At 41.5% G+C, this 21,305-nt stretch overlaps 1 protein-coding gene and 1 pseudogene across 17 annotated transcripts in view; both read right to left on the reverse strand.

The window, feature by feature from the left end:
- Positions 1-21,305, reverse strand: part of NR2C2 (nuclear receptor subfamily 2 group C member 2) — an 88,625-nt gene that overhangs the window by 19,156 nt on the left and 48,164 nt on the right. For all 17 annotated transcript variants that reach the window (XR_004960181.1, XR_004960182.1, XM_036267325.1 and 14 more), the window contains 3 exons: positions 8,678-8,878; positions 6,011-6,113; positions 1,846-2,025 (listed from right to left, as the gene is read on the reverse strand). Coding sequence is in view for 15 of the 17 variants with exons in the window: in XM_036267325.1 (XP_036123218.1) it covers positions 1,846-2,025; positions 6,011-6,113; positions 8,678-8,878 (484 nt within the window). In the remaining 2 variants the exon portion in view is untranslated. The remainder of the gene's footprint in view (positions 1-1,845; positions 2,026-6,010; positions 6,114-8,677; positions 8,879-21,305) is intronic.
- Positions 670-1,663, reverse strand: LOC118633422 (annotated as a pseudogene).

Here is a 21,305-nt window from a genome sequence, read left to right on the forward strand (position 1 = left end):
TGTTGTTTCAGATCTTACTGATTGTTAAACTTCATGTTAAAGTAAGGGGTCTTACTTAGAATTGTTCCTCAATTTTTACAGTGAAGTTTTGAGCTTTAAATTAAAGTTGCAAAGCCAAACAATGCCATGCCAAATCTAAAGGCAGGAAAAAGAGTTCAAGATGGTGGGCAATGCCAATGAAGAACTGCAGCACAGCATCTGCATGGCCTTGGGGGCCCCACACTGAGCTCTCTGGGTTTTCACTTCTTGCTAACAAAAGGGACTCTCTCCAGGATAAGAAATACCCATGTTCAAGAGGGTCCATAACAGAGAGCTTGTCCAATGCTGTTGGATGACCCTTTCACAGGGGTCACCTAAGACATAACAGTAGCAAAATTAGTTATGAATAGCAACAAAAATAATTTTATGGTTGGGGATCACCACAACATGAGGAACTGTATTAAAGGGTCATGGCATTAGGATGGTTGACAACCACTGTAACGTAAAAGAACAACTCTAATGTCCACCTTCAGCCTGAATGACTTCTGCAAAGTGTTTAATGTTGTCAATTTTTTATCACCCTAGCAACTTCTCCCTTTAGCAATCTGGTATAAGGACAAGTATACATGTCAGAAACAACTGAAGAAAATAACCTTTTTTTAACATGATTTTGAGAATAATTTAATATGTTAACTTCAGCACACAACTACATTTTAATGTAATTATATTAAATGTAAAGAAATGGATCCTTACAAAACCAAAATAACCCACAGGCCATGAGGTTGGTTTCACCTTTTCCTTTTTTTTGCTTAAACAAATGTGCACCACGATGGTTCAACAAGTAAGGCAAATGACATGAATATGAAAGCTACAGTTTGCAATACACATCTAGAATCCAGAGAAGGTGAATTAAACAGAAGCGGCAGTCATTCTAATTAAACAATCAGGCCAAGTTGGTTTGCAGCATCAAAACTGTCGATTTAAGTTTCTTTTCTCTTAATGATCAGAGGTCCCACGTTGTCTCCAGTCTCTTCATTGTGTTTTGTGTGAGCTCCATCACAGAATGGGAACTTTTTGGACCTCCAACAGCGGCAGCACACAGCTTTATCTCCCAAATCCTCCTATCAAAAGCATTTACAGTCTTGGGGTTGTCTTTCTGAATGTGAAGGTTAACCATAGATTTGTTGTGATGATCTTTAACATAAAATCTTTTGTAAGCTAGATAACTAATTGCGGCTGCCCCAGCAGCAATGGTAACTGCTGCGATCCACTCAACTTGTACATTGGAATTCAGACTCATGGCGCCGTCACTTGCAAGGTGTGTGCACAGGACACTGAACACAAACGGGCTAGTGCGGACAGACAGAGTCTAGGTGCGAAAGGCATCTTAAGGGCACCAACTCCAGGCAGCTACGGCGCAGGCGCAGAGGCAGTCCCGAAAATAACAACCTTTTTAAAAGACTAAAGCCCAGATCCAATATGTAAGTAAGGGGATCTATTTCACAGAGTAGGCCCCTGTGGCTTAGAGAAGCTTCATACCTTCCCCAGGCCTCACCGCTTCTAAGAGGCAGAGCTGGAGTTTGATCTGCTATCAGCTTTACTCCAAAGCCTGTATTCACCCCACTCCACAATGCTGCCTCCCGATTTACTGGGAGTAGGTTTCCACATACATCATGGGAACTGACCAACTCCAGCAGTGTCAGTGCTGAAACATCAAGCTGATCCAGAAGGTAAACCAAAATGAAGCCTGAGTGAATATTTCTTCTTAGTATTTTAAGGCTAGGTACAGAAATCTTATTTAATAGACTCATGCTAACTTTCTCCCTCCTTATTAACTCATGTGGTTTCTTTAATACTGTTACTCACATTCCATTTTCATGCCCATTTCTAAGCATTTTTTCAGCCGGCAAAACTGACAGCGGTTTCGGTGGTGCTTATTGATGATGCAGTCTTGGTTACTCCGGCAGCTGTAGGTCAGATTTTTCCTCACGCTCCTTTTGAAGAAACCTTTGCAACCTTCGCAACTGACAGCCCCATAGTGACGGCCTGAAAGGATAGAGTGCATGAAATAGCTTACCAAGAAAAGAGGTGACCCATCACAGGATCTGTTTTTTTTTATCCTCACCTGAGGACATTTTTCCAGTTTTTGTTCAGATAGAGTGGGAGGGAGAGAGAGGGGGAGAGTGAGAGAAACATCGACATGAAAGGAACACACGAGTGGCTGCCTCCCACACGACCCAACCAGGGCCGGGGACAAACTGCAACCAAGGTACATGGCCTTAGCGGGAACGGAACCCGGGTCTCTCTGGACCACAGGCCAATGCTCTAACCGCTGAGCCGAACTGGCCAGGGCACAGGACCTGTTTTTAAGGCAAGTCTATCACAGAGTGACTTGTGTGCAGTGTGAGATGCCAGTGTCATGTGGACAACCATAGGCCTGGGCATTAAGCATTTGGTAATTAGGAGTTAGGGTCTTTCACATGATTTCTCTACAATCTTTATAGGAGCCTTGGGAGGTCATGATGAAAACACTTAAGCTAGACAGGTGAGGTGACAGCAGGAAAATGCCACGACCTTAATGCTCTTAGTACATAAAGGACCTTCTATACAGTAGGAGCTCATGGGGGATGGCCAGACTGTACTGTCCTCTGCATGTACCTGGTATTGGCTCTGCAGACTTAGGTTTGAGAAGCTACTCAGCTCCCCTGTCCTGCCAAGAGTAGCAGGTAGCATATGCATGTGATATTTCAGTGCACAGGGTCTCATCTCACTCCTGCATTTATTCCCCATGTAAGTCATGTCCTGGCCCTAGACCTCCCCTGGGGGAAGTGGAATGATGAGAAAGACATCGGCATGGGGACTGTGATTGGACAGATCCAAGGTGAAGGAAGGTTGCCATGTAGCTCACTTGGGTTAGTCAGACCCTTTTGGAAACATAGTCCTAGAAATATACTTATTAAAAACAGTTCTCTTTTTTTTTTTTTTCTAATCTTGTGTGTCTCTAACTCCTAATTATTAAAGACATTAAAAAGAGCCCTCCACCTCAGTTTACCCTTCTTAGTTCACAAAGTGCTTCCATAGGCAGTGTACCTCATTTGTTCCCAGCTGGGACTGACCATAATTTTTTTTTCTTTTCTTTATTGATATTAGAGAGAGGAAGAGAGAGATAGAAACATTAGCGAGAGAGAACATCTATTGGCTGCCTCTTGCATGCCCCCAACTGGGGATTGAGCCCACAACCTGGGCATGTGCCCTAACTGGGAATCGAACTGGCATCCTCTTGGTGCATAGGCCGACGTTCAACCACTGAGCCATACCGGCCAGGCTGTCTTTTCTTTTTCTTTAAATTGAATTTATTGGTTAATAAAATTATACAGGTTTCAGGTGTACAATTCTTAATACATCATCTGTATATTTTATTGTGTGTTCACCAACCCAAGGCAAGTCTTCCACCACCACATAGTTCAGTCTTATGTAACCCAATGTCTTAGCTGTTGCTGAGAGAACATGTTACACAGGATCTCCTTTATAGCAGCTACAGAGTATCTCATTGTCCTAAGCTCTAGCACTTGGAGCCATTCCCCAAGAGTACACTTGGAGAATCTCAATTTTGGTTTTTTTTGTTTTGTTTTATCCTCACCCGAGGATATTTTTCCATTTTTTGTACAGATAGAGTGGGAGGGAGAGAGAGGAAGGGAGAGAGAGAGAGAAACATCAACGTGAAGAGACACATCGAGTGGCTGCCACCCGCACGACCAACCAGGGCCAGGGGCAAACTGCAACCAAAGTACATGCCCTTAGCGGGAACCGAACCTGGGTCTCTCCAGACCGCAGGCCGACGCTCTAACCACTGAGCCAAACTGGCCAGGGCAAGAGAGTCTCAATTTTGTGCCTTTAAGAACAGTTGTGCTAAAATTACCTACCACGTAGGCATCATTTTTCCTTCTTTGCAGGGTATTTCCCTGGGCTTTCTAACCCTTAGAGTGACCTCTGTTATGTGCAGACAATGGCACTATGAGCTTGTGACTAGGCTGTTCCTTTAAGCCCAGAAAGAGACTGACAAATTTTGTGGCCTTTTCCTTGTGTTCATGCTTCATTCATTTGTTCAAAAGTTTACAATGTCTCTCCTTGCTGAGCAAGAAGGTAGGGATATAGAGATGGAGGTGTCAGACATGGTTCTTTCTTCAACAAAAAGAGCACATTCTGATGGGGAAGACAGGCCTGTAAGAACCAATTATAGGAGAATGCAATAAATGCTCAGTGAGGTCTGTTTTATTAAGGGGGATGAGGACAGAGGCAGCACAGGTGAGAGCTTCAAAAGGGTGAGGTGGAATAGACTTACCAGGGCAAGGGGTGGGAACAGAGGCAGGATACCCCTGGATAGGGCAAATGGTGTCATAAGCTGGGAAGGAAACTGGAGCTTCTATAGATGCTTGCCTAGAGATGTCTTCCTAAGAAGCTTGGGTCAGACTCCTTTTTTTAAAAAATCATCAGATAGAGTAGGAAGGAGGGAGGGGGAGACAGACAGACAGACAGACAGACAGACACACACAGAGAAACATCGACATGACAGAGCCATATCGACTGGTTGCCTCCCTGACTAGGACCGGGAATCAAACCCACAACTCATTGTTCTGCAGACCGACGCTCTAACTGCTGAACCAAACCGGCCAAAAAAACGTTTTTTTTGACTCCTTTTCAAAACAACGACAGCAGCCTGGCAGGTGTGGCTCAGTGGATTGAACGTTGTCCCATGGACTGAGAGGTCCCGGTTCAATTCTTGGTGAGGGTATATGCCGGGGTTGTGGATTTGAGCCCTAGCTGGGGGCATGTAGGAGGCAGCAAAACAATGTTTCTCTCTCATGTTGATGTTTCTATCTCTCTCTCCAAAAAAAAAAAAAAAAAAATCAATAAACACATACACACAAAACAAAACAGAATAGATACATCAACTTTAAAAAAAAAACCACAACAACAAAAAACAAAAACAAAAAAAACCCAGGACCACAAAGTGTCCAAAGTTCCTGTGAATTTTGTGACCAGAGAATAAAGTGGAACTAAGCAGCTATCACAAAACTCAGACCTGTGCCCCTAGCATTACTGAAACCGGACCTTAATTAAATATTCCTCCATTCCTCCCTGTCTACCTCACATATCTTATACAACCTTCAGTGTTAGCAGGCCAAAGTCTGAACTTTTGGGTTAGACATCTCCACTTTCCTCGTATCCATCATGTCTAGGAGCTCTTCCCTAGAGACAATGTGGGTGTGGGCATCAAACTGAGTCCTGGCTCCACCAGCTGGAATACCCTTCTGTTTTACCTGACACAGGCACACTCAATCTCCAAGGCTCACAGATGTGACTGCCTCTGGAGGCCTTTCCTGACCCTGGGACTCCAGCCAGAATCACATGTTCCCTTCTCCACTTCAGCACTTAACACACTAGGTTGCAGTGAAGGGATGACAGAGACAGTTTACAGGATGAAGGGTGAATAAATAACACATTTTAGCCTGGCTGGTGTGGCTCAGGGATTGAGCATTGACCCATACACCAAGAGGTCATTGGTTTGATTCCTGGTCAGGGCACATGCCCAGGTGTGGGGCCAAATCCCCAGTGGGGGGCGTGCAGGAGACAGCCAATCGGTTTACTCTCACTGACATTTCTATCTCTCTCCCTCTCCCTTTCTCTCTCTAAAATCAATAAAGAAAAAAATTTTTTTTTAAATAACACATTTTGTGAAATAGCAAAGCGCTTTGCAAATACTGACTAGATTAGAGAAACAATTACTTTCTTAGTAGCATATACATATTTAATACTCAATCATGATTTTCAAATGACAGAAATTCTCCTGACTTTTTTGATTCTAATAATGTGACAAACTGATTTGCTTATATGTATTATTACCCCAGTAAGAAAAGTAGAGTTCACAGTTTGAAACCTATAACCCTACAGAAAATGTTCTCTCTACATTACCCCTACTCCCCGAAATTTGGTCCATGATGCACACCTAGCATGACCTAGGGTTACTTACCAGAGGCTTTGTCGCCACAGACCACACAATACTCTACCACCTGGGGCCGCTGGACATCAGCCTTGCCCAGCAAACGTTCCACAGAAGCAGAGTCTGTGACAATCTAAGAAGAATGAGGAAACAAGCAGGGTGCAGATTAAAAACAAGACTGCTAAAAAGTAATGTTTAACTGTATATTCCTAATCTTGGGTTTCTACACAGGAGAGATGATCTAGGCAGAACTGGGAAAATTTCACCTGACAACTTAATCAGACACCCAGTAGCCCAGCTGCTCATCTGGAATGCACTTCTTCACTGGGGGTGGGGTGGCGTTGGTCTAGGGTCAAGCACCAGTTTTTACCGATCTGCTCTCCTATCTGGCTACCACGACCATTCAGGACTGGGACCATGTGAATAATCACACACAGAAGCCTCAACATGAAGATACCAAAGGTCTTTCTGGGTGCCTCTCTATTCTTACAAAACAGCTTGGAAGTACGCAGAGAGGTATATTTGGCAGAAAAATAACCTAGCTTTACTAATTAAACAAGTAGGTCTCTCACTGAGGCAGCTGGGAGTGGAATAACTAGAATAGGTGACCTCTAAAACCTGCTGATTCTCGTTATATTTGTGGGTGACAAATAGTGCTACTAATCTAGAAAAATACTGTAACTGATACCAAATAAAGTGAAAAATAGCTGTTATTAAGTAATGTTCCAAATACAAACCTTAAAATGGTATATGAAGGGTGGAAATATATACAGAAATCATTATTATAGAATGACCTCTTATAAAATATGCAGCAAAATCAATAGCTATCCTTTCACAAACGAGTAATCTCAATAAGCAGTGAGGAATTCTGATTTTAGATTATCAGAACGCACTGTGGGAAAGAATGAAGCACTAATAACTAACTGTGCTTTGAGTTATCTCAAAAGTACAATTCTGAGCCCTGGCCTGTTTGGCTCAGTGGTTAGAGCGTAAGCCTGCGGTCCAGAGAGACCCGGGTTCGGTTCCCACTAAGGGCATGTACCTCGGTTGCAGTTTGTCCCCGGCCTGGCTGGGTCGTTCTGGTGGCAACCACTCGATGTGTCCCTTTCACGTCAATGTTTCTCTCTCCCTCCCTCCCACTCTATCTGAGTAAAACATGGAAAAATGTCCTTGGGAGGATAAAAAAAAAAAAGTACAATTCTGAAAGTTGAACATATGGGTATTCTAACCCAGCTCTATCAGAAGAAAAAAAATCCTTTCCTTCCTTAATTTTCTCCATAGTAATTAACACAAATCTTTCCCCCCCAAAACACATAGATTCTTTTTTTTTTTTATCCTCACTCGAGGACATTTTTTTTTTTTTTGCACTTATCTTCAGATAGAGCAGGAGAGAGAGGGAGGAAGAGAGAGAGAGAGAAACATCGATGTGAGGAAGAAACATCAACTGGTTGCCACCCACACGACACCAATCGGGGCCGGGGACAAACTGCAACGTGCCCTTAGTGGGAACTGAACCCAGGACTCTGGTTCATGGGCTGACGCTCTAACCGCTGAGCCAAACTGGCCAGGGCCAAAATTCATAGATTTCTAGCAGCATTATTCACAGAAGCCAAAAGGTAAAACCAACCCAAGTATCTACCAACAGATGATTAGATAAACAAAGTGTGGTATATATATACAATGAGATATTGTTCAGCTTTAAAAAGGAAAGATTCTGACACCTGTTATGACAGGGATGAATCTTGAAAATATTTTGCTAAATAAAATAAGCCATTCACAAAAGGACAAATATTGTAGGATTCCACTTAAGTGTTCAATGGGTATAGAGTTTCAGTTTGGGAAGATGCAAGAGTTCTGTGGATGGATGGTTGATCGGTGGTGGTAGCTGTACAATATGAATATACTTAATGCAACTAAATTGCACATTTAAAAATGATTAAGATGGTAAATTTTGTGTGTGTGTGTGTTTTTTACAAGTTCTTAAAAAATTAAAAACAAACGAAAACATGGAATTCCTACTTACCCCTTGACTAAACATGCTCCATGTGTGGCCACCATGGAACACTGCCCTCGAGTGTCTATTCCTTTAATTGTTGGGTTTGGAAATTCAGTGCTTCCCAACAACCCTGCTTTCCTTCGAGCCCTTGTTTTTCTCCTTCCCATACCTGCCCCTGACCCCGCCCTGCCTTGCCAGAGTACGGTGAAGCAAGGCAGAGATGGAGATTAGAACTGAGGGTTCAGAGGTTCACAGAAGCAAATCAAGAAACAATGAAAAGCTGGACCAGGCCTGACCATCCGGACAAGGATGAGGTAAGAATTAAAAACAAGTCGGTCCTTGTTTGACTGTAGCCAACTCTAAGTGGTATCCCTAAAATATCCTGGGTCAAGGGCTGCCACTGTGTGGCCTTAGTTAAGAATTAGTGGCCTTAGTGCCAGCTGGCTCATGACTATCTCCTGTGTGCCAATGATTTTTCCCGGCTCAACTTGTATACCATCTGAACACTGTAGTTGGCTATCTTCTGGGGCTTGCCAGTCATTTGCCGATTTTTTACATTAGCCAAAGCAGCAACCTGCCATGCTTGGCAGTCACCAAAGCACTCTCTAGAAACAGATTTGGCCTCAAAGGCAGAGGTTACAGTCAGGAACAAGTCCAGTAGCAGAAGTACAGAAAAAAAAAGGCCTGTCAACAGGCCTTACCTGGATCCTGCCAGGGACGAGGTTGTCCGATGTGGTGAATATGAGCTGCTTGGCACTGGATGTCTCGGGGGAAGCCAGGATCACCTTCCCAGTTCCAGCTCCATCTGGGCTGGTCAAGATGAACTGCTGCTTGGGGGATCCGGAGGCATCCACTGCAGTGACTATCTGGATCTTCTGTCCTGTCTGCTGGTCTGTCACAATCTACAAGACACAACATGGAGGCTGCTCTCAAGGAGCATTGTGCGACTCGTGCACTTGCAGGTGGTGCTCAAAGTGGTGACTGCCCAACGCCGTTCTGGAGTCAATGCTGGTCCAAGATGCAGTTTCACCAGTGCATGGTGAAATGAGAAAAATAAAACACAACAGTGAACTTTTCAGAATACAATTTTCATAAAGCTAACTTTATTTTAGGATGGCATCATTCCCACTATTTTTAGAATTAAAATGCCCTTTAGGGGTGAGGAAAAGGGTAATTGGGTGAAGATGGTCAAAAGGTACAAATGTCCAGTTATAAGTTCTGGGAACGTAATGCACAACATGATGACTACAGTTAACTCTGCTGTGTGGCGTATTAGAAGTTATTAAGAGAGTAGATCCTAAGAGTTCTCACTGCAAGAAAAATATACATATTTTTTTCTTTTTTCTGTATCTTTATGTAATGATGGACATTAACTAAACTTACTGTGGTAATTATTTCACAGTATATGTGAGTCAATTCATTATGCTGTATACCTTAAACTTATACAGGGCTACACATCAATGATATCAACAAAACTGGAAAAAGCCCTTTATTTTATAAAATGAAGAAAGTAATAAATAGTAGATGATAGGTTTAACTTAAAAAAATAATATTCTTGTTTTGGGCATAATAAAAAATGTGAACAATATTTTTGAAATGCTGTTGATAACAAAATGCAAAAACATGGAAATGACTACTTTAAGGGATTGTTTCTGAAGGGAAGGTTCTGTAAATAATCTTGTCTTGTTGTAACAATACAGGGAGTTCCTTGCTGACATACACCCAGCTTCTCCCACTTCCTGATTCAGAGGTCTTTAAGGATAGGGATGGCACCTGATTCAGGGCTGTACCTCCAGGTCAGCACAGGCCCTGGCACATGGTAAAAAGACTTTAATAATAGATTGTGGAAGCACTGAAGGCACTAACTTGCTGAAATCCTGACCCTGATTCCTTCGGGGACTTCTACCATTCAGGAGCCCAACTGTCAGAGACTACCCCTTCCAAGAGTTCCAAGTGCATCAATCATGATGAAAATACTTGCTATGGCAAGAGTGACTTCTTTATTCCCACTCATAAAGTTCTTTGAAGTTGTTCTAAGCTCCATCCTGCTCTCTCCCAGGCTAAGTCCCCAGCTAAGAGCACTACCCACCTTCTCCCTGAGGACACCAACAGGCCCTCACTTCAAATAGGAGTCTTGGGGTTGTAGCAGGGTCTTGAGCAAGGGGAGATGTGCTGCACCTCTGGCTGGAACTCAGTTCCCTACAGTGTATTTGTGGGCAGGTCTGGCATCTATGCCACATCTTGATAGATGTTGCTTTATGACATCGGAATTCCACGGTTGGACAGGAAATTCACAGAGTCTAACACAAGAGCTTTGTCAACTGTTTAATATAGAAAATCAGACAATGCTGGATTTTGAAAGAAAATGACATAGGCAGGAAAGATGCAATCACTTAACACATTTACTGGGCATCCACTATGTGTCAAGCCAAAGCAGTGTTCTTGGTACTAGATGTAGAGACATGAATACTACTAAAATCCTACCTTGTAAAGTTAACCTTCTTGCAGAGAAAACAGACCATGAACATTCATATTATAGAATATCAGTTGGTGGAAGTGCCAAGAAGAAAACTAAACAACAGGGTAAAAGGGCAGAGCATGACATGAGTAAGTAGCCAAAGGGGCAACTTTGGAAAGAAAGACCTCTCTGAGGGAGTGACGCTAAGCAAAGACCTGAATGAAGTAAGAGAGGAAGCCATGCAAAAATATGGCAAAATGTGTTACAGTCTGAGGACACAGCAAATGCAAGACCAGAAATAATAGCAGACTGGGGACAGAAGAAGCAAAAACAAACCCTTAGCTGATGACTGCGCACAAATTCCAGTTAATCGTCATTTCCAACTGAAAGGTCAAAAGATCTTTAAGGGTAAAGAAGAACACATTTAGAGAGAAGCAAAGGAAGTACCTTTCACTGTTACAATCTGTGGCATACCAAGAGTCCCCTGGAACAGTCAAACATGAGACAGAAGATCTTTTAAAAAGAATTCTCTTTTTAAAAACTTTCCTACCCAATGCTCAACTGAACTGCTGCAGACAGACTGGCTGACAAACACTTCTCTCAGATGCCACAGAAGTGACTCCTGCCTTAGTCAAGAGGTAAGCACAATGGCCTTTGAAAGGCCCTTATCACATTGAGATCTGAAGTCGAATGTCTGACTTCCTTTTCATGTCTATCAATTCTTATTTCCTTTCCAAACTGTTTACTCTGTTGAGAAATGAAATAGTTATGTGATTGAGAGGGGTCTTCAATGATCAATGAACACCAAGGGAAAACTAGTAAGTCCTCTGCTCTTGGAGATAATGCACTCTGCGCCTGAGCAGAGTAACTGGCATGTCACTTCCTTTTACGCTATTCCCTAGTCCTTTTGATTGAGGCAAGGCAGGGATGGGGCTTGGCAGGGGGTAGGAGGGGAGTGACTTGGTCTAGACAAGGACAGTTACTCTTGGTGATTGTATAACATATTCCAAAGCCCAAGTTTCTTTTCTTTTTTTTTTTTTCCTCTCAAAGATTCAGGCTCACGAGTTCAATGAATTATTTACAAACATTTAAAAATCTTTTTGTTTATTCTTTCTTCCCAAGACATTTACATTTTCCATTCAGAGAGATCACCACCTCTATGAAAAAACTAATTATGTAAGCAGGAAAAAAAAAAATCCCCAAATACCCTATTGGAACCCCAAGGTTACCATTAAGCCACCCAAGACCTTGTTAACAAACATGAGAGGTAGACTCCTGTTTAATGGGACCAAGTAAATATCAAATTAAGAGGATGTACCTAGACTCACTAAAATTTAAGTCTCCTATGTAGGAGTGAAGGAGCGATACTGGGGACTGCATCATGTTCCCCCCAAAAGGATGGTTAAGTCCTAACTGCCAGGACCTGAGAATGTGACCCTATTTGGAAACAGGGCCTTTGCAAATGTAATTAAGTTAGTATGAGGTGCCCTGGCCGGTTTTGCTCAGTGGTTAGAGCATTGGCCCACGGACCAAAGAATCACGAGTTTGATTCTGGTCAAGGGCACGTACCTTGGTTGCAATTTTTCCCTGAACCTGGTCGGGGTCGTGCAGAAAGCAGCCAGTCAATGTGTCTCTCTCACATCGATGTTTCTCTCTCCCTTTCTCCCCCTCCCTCCCACTCTGAGGATAAATAGAAAAATATCCTCGGGTGAGCATTAAAGAAAAAAAGAGTTAGTATGAGGCCCCTTTGGAATTAGGTGGGTCCTAAATCCAATGACTGGTGTCTTTATAAGAAAGCCATGTGACAACAGAGGCAGAGATTCCCATAAGCCCTGTGGTTTCCACTGCACAATTTTGAATATCGTAGGAAGTTTTAGAAATGGATGTCACATTATAGCAGAGCTGATTATATTCTACTAGCCCAAGGCCATATCTAATTCTGCTCCCAAAGGACTTCAATGTGATATGACACACTATTATCCCCACTCTGTGGGTGGGCTCATCATTTCTTTCTATAAAGAACAGCCTGCAAATAGACTGCCTGAAGGCAAAAACCAGCCACTAGATAACTTTGATTTGACTTCCCAAAGTTTAAAATTTTTAAAAACTGGTTGCCAACATCTAAAAATTTTTCCCATAAAAATCAGATCTATAGTTAGTTCCCTTGACGAACTGGAAGCTCTGGACATCCCAGGCCCAAGTTCCCCCATGGCACTGGCTGTCTCTTTAGATCTTTAGATGAGAAACAGGCCCTTTGGTTTTTCTCAATCCCTACCATGGCCACCTGGTCCTGTAAACACCCAAGTTTGTGATTCTGAGATTGTGCTTTACAGCAAGAGCCATAAATGAAATGTTTGCTCTACTGCTTCCCAACTGTGTCAATGTGGAACAGTTATACGAACCTTCTGAGCCTCTGTTTACATATCTATTATTAAAAAAGGATTACTAGGAAAGTGAAATGATATGTGTGAAAATACTTGGGACACTGTCCAGAACATAACAGGACCTTGATAAAAGTATTTCTTCCCTCTAAGCTCTTACATACTTCTCTCCTTACTTGAGAAGTCTAGCCTATTCAGCTCACCAAGCCTCTTTCTCTCCCAGTGGGGAAATCAAGATTTCCTACTGTGGCTCGCTCACTCTTTAACCACTTACAGGGTTCTATTCTGTGCCAGGTGCTTTGCTAGATTATAGGCATTGTGGAGATGGCTACTGCTCTTGTGACGTTTTTAGTTTAAGCAGAAAAGACTGGCAAAAACAATAAGTGAACAGATCAACTAATTAATAACTTCAGTTTATGATACATATTATGTGCCCCCCAAAAAAGAAATTCCCATTTACCATTGCAACAAAAAAATTAAGATGCCTAGGAATAAATTTAAGGAGGTAAAAGACCTGTTCTTGGAAAACTATAGAACATTGAAAAAAGAAATAGAGGAAGATATAAAAAAGTGGAAGCATATACCATGTTTATGGATTGTAAGAATCAACATAATTAAAATGACCATACTACCCAAAGCAATCTATAGATTCAGTGCAATCCCTATTAAAATACCAGTGGCAAACAATATTGATGTTCCCTCAAAAAATAAAAAATGGAACTCCCATTTGACCCAGTGATCCCATGTCTGGAAATATATCCTAAGAAGCAATCACCAATCAGAAAGAATATATGTACTCCTATGTTCACAGCAGTGCTATTTACAATAGCTAAGATCTAGAAATAGCCCAAGTGTCCAGCAGTAGGTGAGTGGTTAAAAAAACTGTGGTACATTTACATAATGGAATACTATGCAGCTGTAAAAGAGAAAGATCTCTTACTCCTTGAGATGGTGTGGAGGGACCTGGAGAGCATTATACTAGGCCAAATAAGCCAATCAGAGAAATACATGATCTCCCTTATTTGTGGAATATAATAAACAAAATAAGCTGATGAACAAAACAGATCCAGAGACATGGAAGTAGGGAACAGACTGACAAAACTCAAAAGGAAGGTATGTGGGGGGTTGGGGGCAGCAGGAAAAGATAAATCAAAGAATTTACATGCATATATGCATAACCAATGGTCAAAGACAATAGTGTGGTGAAGGCAGCAGGGGATGAGAACGAGTAAGAGGGTGTCAATGGGGGAAAAAAGGAAGAAATATGTAATACTTACAACAATAAAGATAAAAAAACAAGATTTGAGACTGAGAAGAAGGGAACCAAATAAAAGTTTAGGAAAAAATGTCCCAAGTAACAAAAATGTTCTGGCATATAGAAAGCCCTAAGAGGAAGAAACTCTTGCCCATGGACAATAAATAGGAACCCAAGGAGCCCAGAGAAGGATATGGGCTGGCCCTGCTGGGAATTTGGATTTCATTCAAAGTACAGTGAGAGTTGCTCAAGGGGATTTTCCCACCTAAAAGCAGGTTTTCAAGTTTCTTATACTATTACAAGTCAGGGTATATTTGAGCATAACAAAGTATGACAGGTAAGATTAAATTAAAATAAAAAGAAATCTGTTTAAAAAATATTTTTGGGCAGTTTTGCTCAGCGGTCAGAGCATCAGCCCAGGGACCAAACAATCGCAGGTTCTATTCCGGTCAAGGGCATGTACCTCAGCTGCAGTTCAGTCCCCAGTCCTGGTCAGGGTTGTGTGAGAGATAACCAGTAGATGTGTCTCTCTCACACTGATGTTTCTCTCCCTCCTTCCCTCCTACTCTATCTGAAGATAAATAGAAAAATATCCTCGGGTGAGGATTTTTTTTTTATCCTCATCCGAGGACATTTTTCCATTTTTTGTTCATATAGAGTGGGAGGGAGGGAGAGAGGGAGGAAGAGGGGGAGGGGGGAGAGAGAGAGAGAGAGAGAGAGAGAGAGAGAGAGAGAGAGAGAGAGAAACATCGACGTGGAAGGGACACATGGAGTGGCTGCTACCCGCACGACCAACCAGGGCCTGGGACAAACTGCAACCGAGGTACGTGCCCTTAGCGGGAACTGAATCCGGGTCTCTCTGGACCGCAGGCCAATGCTCTAACTGCTGAGCCAAACCAGCCAGGGCTCGGGTGAGAATTTTAAAAAATATTTATTTTTTTGACCTTTGCAAAAAGGTAAATGAATCTTTTACTTATAGATTAAAACTCATGGATTGAAACTCATGAATAGTTGATGTTACTCAAAGGCAATGATCAAACAAATAACTTCTTCATTTGCCCCCTACAAAGTTTAGGTGGATTAATAATTTTTTTTTTTAATCTTCACCCGAGGACATTTTTGCATTTATCTCCAGATAGAGCAGGAGGGAGGAAGAGAGAGAGAAACATTAACGTGAGAGAGAGACATCGAGTGGTTGCCACCCACACGACCCCAACTGGGGCTGGGGATAAACTGCAGCGGAGGTACGTACGTGCCCTTAGCGGGAACCAAACCTGGGACTCTCTGGTCCACAGGCTGACACTCTAACCACTGAACCAAACCGGCCAGGGCTAGATAAATAATTTAACATAGTTTTCTTCTCTGAATAACATAAAAGAGTTTTCTAAAGACATTCAGAGTTTTAAATAATGATGGGAAATGCTTTACATTTTATTTTATTTATTTTTAAAAAATCCTTACCCGAGGACACTTCCATTTATCCTCATATAGAGTGGTAGGGAGAGAAAGAGAGAGAGAAACATCGACTGACTGCCTCCCGCACAATCCTGACCAGGGCTGGGAAATGAGCTGCAACCGAGGTATATGCCCCTGACTGGAATTGAACCCACGACTCTTTGGTCTGCGGGCTGATGCTCTAACTGCTGAACCACACTGGCCAGGGTGATGCTTTACATTTTAAACAAATCTTCCTGGATGTTGGATAAAAAAATAACAAAACAAAAAAGTGGAAGCTGAGGAACTGTTGGGATGCCACTAGAGTGAGAGCTGAAGGTAGTAACTGTGGGTCTGAAGGGAAGAGGATCACTGTGAGATACATGCTTGAGGGAGAAGTGCAGATGGGTGGAAATGTGAGGACTGAAGAATTAAGAGTCAGGTTTCTAGCCTGAGTGGAGAAGCAAGCAATGGTAGGAATTCAGAAGTCTGGTTTTTGCTTGCCAAGTATGTATGAGATGTCCAACAAGATACATGAAGTAAACTACCAGATAGGTAAGTTAGGAGCTAAAAGTAAATTTCTGGTTTCAACTTCAACATGCAAACAACAGAGAATTCATCATTACAGCCTTACAACACAATAGGGCTAGATAAACTGAAAATCAATGACTTTCCTTAGGTTCACTAGAGTTGAGTGTGCAAACTAAACTCCATCCTGAAATCTGGAGAGAGGTGAATTCACAAAATCTGAGATCTGCTTACCTAGAGCAGAAGCCAAGCTGGAAGGACACGCAAACGGTAATTATGATGAATTGCTAGAGACTTAGCATGAACTAGCATAGGAATGAGAAACTCCTAGGGGGTCACAGTTTTAGCTCCAGGAACCTCTCTTGGTTCTCATAGTGAAGAGATGAGAAAGATCCCCTAGTGCTCTGGCACGGGAAGGGGAAGAGTAATTTTTATAAAATGAACTAAGGAGTATTCTCCATAACCAAGGCCTATTCCCCAAGGGAAAAGACTTTACCACAGTCTTATCCCACCTGGGGGAACTCCAGGCCCCTCTAGCCTCTCTGACTCATGGAAAAGGGGGTTTAGGGGTAATTAAGAAACACTTGTGAAGATCACAGTCTTATCCCACCTGGGGGAACTCCAGACCCCTCTAGCCTCTCTGACTCATGGAAAAGGGGGTTTAGGGGTAATTAAGAAACACTTGTGAAGGTCACAGCCCAAGGATACAGGACCATTAAAAAAAAAAATTCACTGTCAGATTACAGAACGCTTCCTCTCCCACTACACCAACAGAGCTCCAGTATAATAGGGGTTACAGCAGGAAGAGGTTCGAGACACAGACTTTCTGAGGAGCAATATCTAAGGAAGCCTTAAGTCAACAGGGGAGAGAAAAACAAAACACTAGAGGAATTTAAAGTCTCTGGCACCTACAGCTATAAGCATTTAAACCGAGCTCAAGCCCTAGCCAGATTAACACAAAGCCTCATTCTAGAGGCTTTACCTCATCAGTTCCTATTACCTAATACAGCTGATACTGTCTGGCCTTCAACAAAAAATTTACGAGGTAACCTGGCCAGTATGGCTCAGTTGGTAGAGCACTGTCCCATGCACCAAGAGATCCCAGTTCAATTTCCAGTCAGGGCACGTGCCCAGTTGCGGGTTTGATCCTGGTCATGGGCACGTACTAGGGTTGCAGTTTCAATCCCTGGCCCCGGTCAGGGGTTGTGCAGGAGGTAACTAATCGATATGTTTCTCTCACATCGATGTTTCTCTTTCTCTCTCCCTCCCTTCCACTCTATCTAAAAAATCAATGGAAATATCCCTGGGTAAGGATTAACAGTTACAACAACAACAACAACAAAATGCTGTAGGTGCATAGGTAGAGGCCATCTTTGAAAGAATAAATAAGTAACATGGTAAGGGGTGGCTACCTCTTGGGAGACACTTGGGGAAGAGGAGGAAAGAAGATTCATCTTTTACTTTGACTCCTGTTTGGTGTGATTCTGTTATGGCGTGCACCTATTAACCCATTCAAAACCTACAAACAAGCAACAGCTCCTATCAGTACCTGAGAGCAGCCACTAGAACTTCCAAGTCAGAAAGAAACATCAGATGGTTGTGGATGGTTGTGGATGTGGAAATGGCAGGGAACAGGTACTGGCAGCTCAAAGGAATTGTATAAGAATAAAGAGCTGGTAGAAGGGAGAAGAAGGCAAAGGGGGATACTATAAGAGCCTAAGATGCCTTCCCCAGTGGACTATAATAAAAAATGCAAAATTTAAAAAACATATACAAATAGCAGTAGTCCCTTCTAGTAAAATGTGAAGCCACAATAAAGTAGATAAAAGAAGTATTTTATAATACAAATGAATTTTATAAGTTCAAATTTAAACATTTCCTTATGTCAAACAATGAGCACAGTGATGCTCTCCTGAAAACACAACCTGAAATGGGGAATATGGAAAAATATCTCAGGAAAACCTTAAAATACACAAAGGTGGCAAGAGAAACTTTATAGCAAGGTCTGCCCCAAAGAGAATAAAAATGGCAGCACATGTCAGTGCATTGGTGATCTTCAGTGTGCCAAATTTGGTACATGATATGTTCAAGTGTGTTTTTCTTTTAATCTATCATAATTACTTTGAAAGCTGGATTAAAAAATAAAATTTGAACCTCGTATTTGTGTAGTCTGGGAAGCAATAAAGAACACAAATTGAAAACCACTGGCCTAGCCTGGCTGGTGTGGTTCAGTGGTTGAGCATCGACCCATGCACTGGGAGGTCGCTGGTTCGATTCCAGTTAGGGCACATGCCCAGGTTGTGGGCCCAGTCCCCAATGAGGGGCATGCGAGAGGCGGCCAATCAATATTCTTTCTCATCAGTGCTTCTATCTCTCTCTCCTTCTCCCTTCCTCTCTCTCTAAAATCAATAAAAGCAATCAATTAATAAATAAATAAATAAAAAGAAAGAAAACCATTGGCCTGGAAAGGTGTACATATGATGGAAACCTGTGAGATTTACTGAGAAGCTACTTTGTGATTCAAAGGTTTAAGTTAAGCTTCATTCTCAGACAAGTGATGTTCTCCTATGACTCTTCTATTTTATTTCTTTAAAAAAGATTTTTTAAAAATTAATTTGAGAAAGAGAGGGAAAGAGACACCAATCTGAGAAAGAACTGCATGCACCCCACCCCAACCAGGGATTGGGCGTGCAGCCAGGAGAATGTGCCCTGACTGGGAATCCAACTGGGACCTTTTCGTGCACCTGGGTGATTGGGATAATGCTCAACCAAATGAGCCACACTGGCCAGGGCTCCTATGTATCTTCTTTTTTATTTTTATTTTTTAATTGATTTTAGAGACAGAGAAAGGGAGAGGGAGAGAGAGATAGAAACATCGATGAGAGAGAACATCGACTGGCCGCCTCCTGCATGCCCCCACTGGGGATTGGGCCCACAACCTAGGCACATGCCCTGACCGGGAATCGAACGGGCCAATGCTCAACCAGTGAGCCACACCAGCCGGGCTCCTATGGCTCTTCTTAATACCCCATCTCTTCCCACAGTTCCCACCTTAAACCACTGTATAGCAAAAAAAAACAATAGCTCTCAACCCCTGCTACAAGGCTATCTCCCCCACTCTGAGGACTTCCACCCTTCCCACTTGGCTCCAAAGCCCTTTTACAGTCACTAGGATAATATGATACTGATGAACACAAGTCTATGTTTCATTAATCTGGCCTGCATAACTAGATATGTTGGTCTTGTGTTGACTGCCGCACCTTAATTATTATTATTATTAAAATCAGTAATATAAGTTCTGAAATGGGAAAATATAGCTATAAAAAACTGGGAAAACTGATGACATTTTAGCATATGGACTATGGATTAGATAATGGCATGGTTCAATACTAAATTTCCTGATTTTGATAACTCTACTGTGATTATGTAAGAGAATAGCATTGTTCTTTTAAGTACCGAAATGTCCAGGGCAGAGATGCATGATGTCTCTCATTCTCAAATGATTCAGAAAACATACATATACACACACACACACACACACACACATACATATACATATATATATATACATATATATACATACACTCAGAATGTTACAGAAAACAACTGGTGAAAGAGTATAATGAACTTCTATGTACTACTTTCCATAAGTTTAAAATTATATAAAAATAAAACATTAAAAAGTTATAACTCAGTTGCTATTTATTGATATTTGTTTTCTATAGGATTAAAGAAATTACCTTTCAATTCTTTTAAAATTCTATAAAATAGGCACTATTTTTGTTGCTATTTTACAGCTATACATCCAGGTTATGGAAACTTTCCCCAGGGTCACATAGCTGAGTGGAAACAAGATTTCACCCTAAGTCGATTTCAGAGTCAAAGCTCCTAAATTTTGCCTACTGTTATTCTTATTGTATACTCTTTCCCTCCCAACCTTATTATCACAGAAGCTACTATTTGGGTTCCAAGCACTTCATTAAAACATCATAGGCCTCAGGGTATGGGAGAATCAGATGGATGTGAGAATGTGATGTAACAGCCATACTTAAATGCAAAGTTAGCTCCTTTCCCAGTCAGAAAAATTAGGTAGGCAGGATTCTAACACCTACTACATAAAATTATAAAGGACCCATTCTGAAGTCGCAATCAGCAAATAAAAAGTAAAAGAGAAAAAATAATCTGACCATATAAAATTCCTAATTCTGGTAAACAGTAAAACATGTATGCCAGGCCATTACTTCTAAATTTCCAAACACTCAGATATTTGTTTCCTACATGGTGTAAAATTAAAACAATGACAACTATATGAACTCCTGTATTTATGATAAAATAATATGCAATACAGACAGAATGGGAATATAATTTTAAACTTATTTCATTTTACTTATTAGAACTCTTCTATTCTTAAGTTTATAATAATAATTCATAAAAATCACTATAGAAATTATCTAGTTACTGTTATATTGTTCACTTATACTGAGCCCAAAACTAACTGTAAATGAAAGCAATCCCTTTATTCTTAATCATTCAAATACCTGTCCACCCGGTATTCTCTCAAACTCATGTTATGTAACTACTGTTTTTTTTTTTTTCCTGCCATTTATCTCTGTGCATGTTTTATTGGTTGGGTCTCTTGATTCAGCTTGTTGAGATAACTATGAATCTTTAAACTGAGTATGTTGATCCTATTTTCCTTACTTATACCTTCTCTCTCTTTTTTTCCCCCCCATTTTTTATTTTTTAAAATTATTTTTATTAATTTATTTTTGTTATAGATGTTTCTCCTTCCCCCTCCCCATTGACACCTTCCTCCCAACACCTTCCCCCCATCCCATCCTCAGCTTTTTTGTCTATGTCCATTGGTTACACATACATGCATATAAGTTCTGTGGTTTAACTCTTCCCTCCACCCCCATTCCTCTCCTGAGTTTGTCAGTCTGTACCCTACTTCTATGTCTCTGGGTCTATTTTGTTCATCAGTTTGTTTTGTTCATTACATTCCACAAATAAGTGAGATCATGTGATATTTGTCTTTCTCTGCTTGGCTTGTTTCGCTTAGCATAATACTCTCCAGGTCCTTCCATGTTGTCTCAAAGGATAAGAGATCTTTCTTTCTAATAACTACATAGTATTCCAATGTGTATATGTACCACAGCTTTTTTATCCACTTATCTACTGATGGACACTTGGGCTGTATCCAGATCTTAGCTATTGTAAACAGTGCTGCTATGAACATAGGGGTACATATATTCTTTCTGATTGGTGTTTCA

This window comes from Molossus molossus, unplaced genomic scaffold, assembly GCF_014108415.1.
Source record: "Molossus molossus isolate mMolMol1 unplaced genomic scaffold, mMolMol1.p scaffold_m16_p_18, whole genome shotgun sequence".
Classification (NCBI taxonomy): domain Eukaryota; kingdom Metazoa; phylum Chordata; class Mammalia; order Chiroptera; family Molossidae; genus Molossus; species Molossus molossus.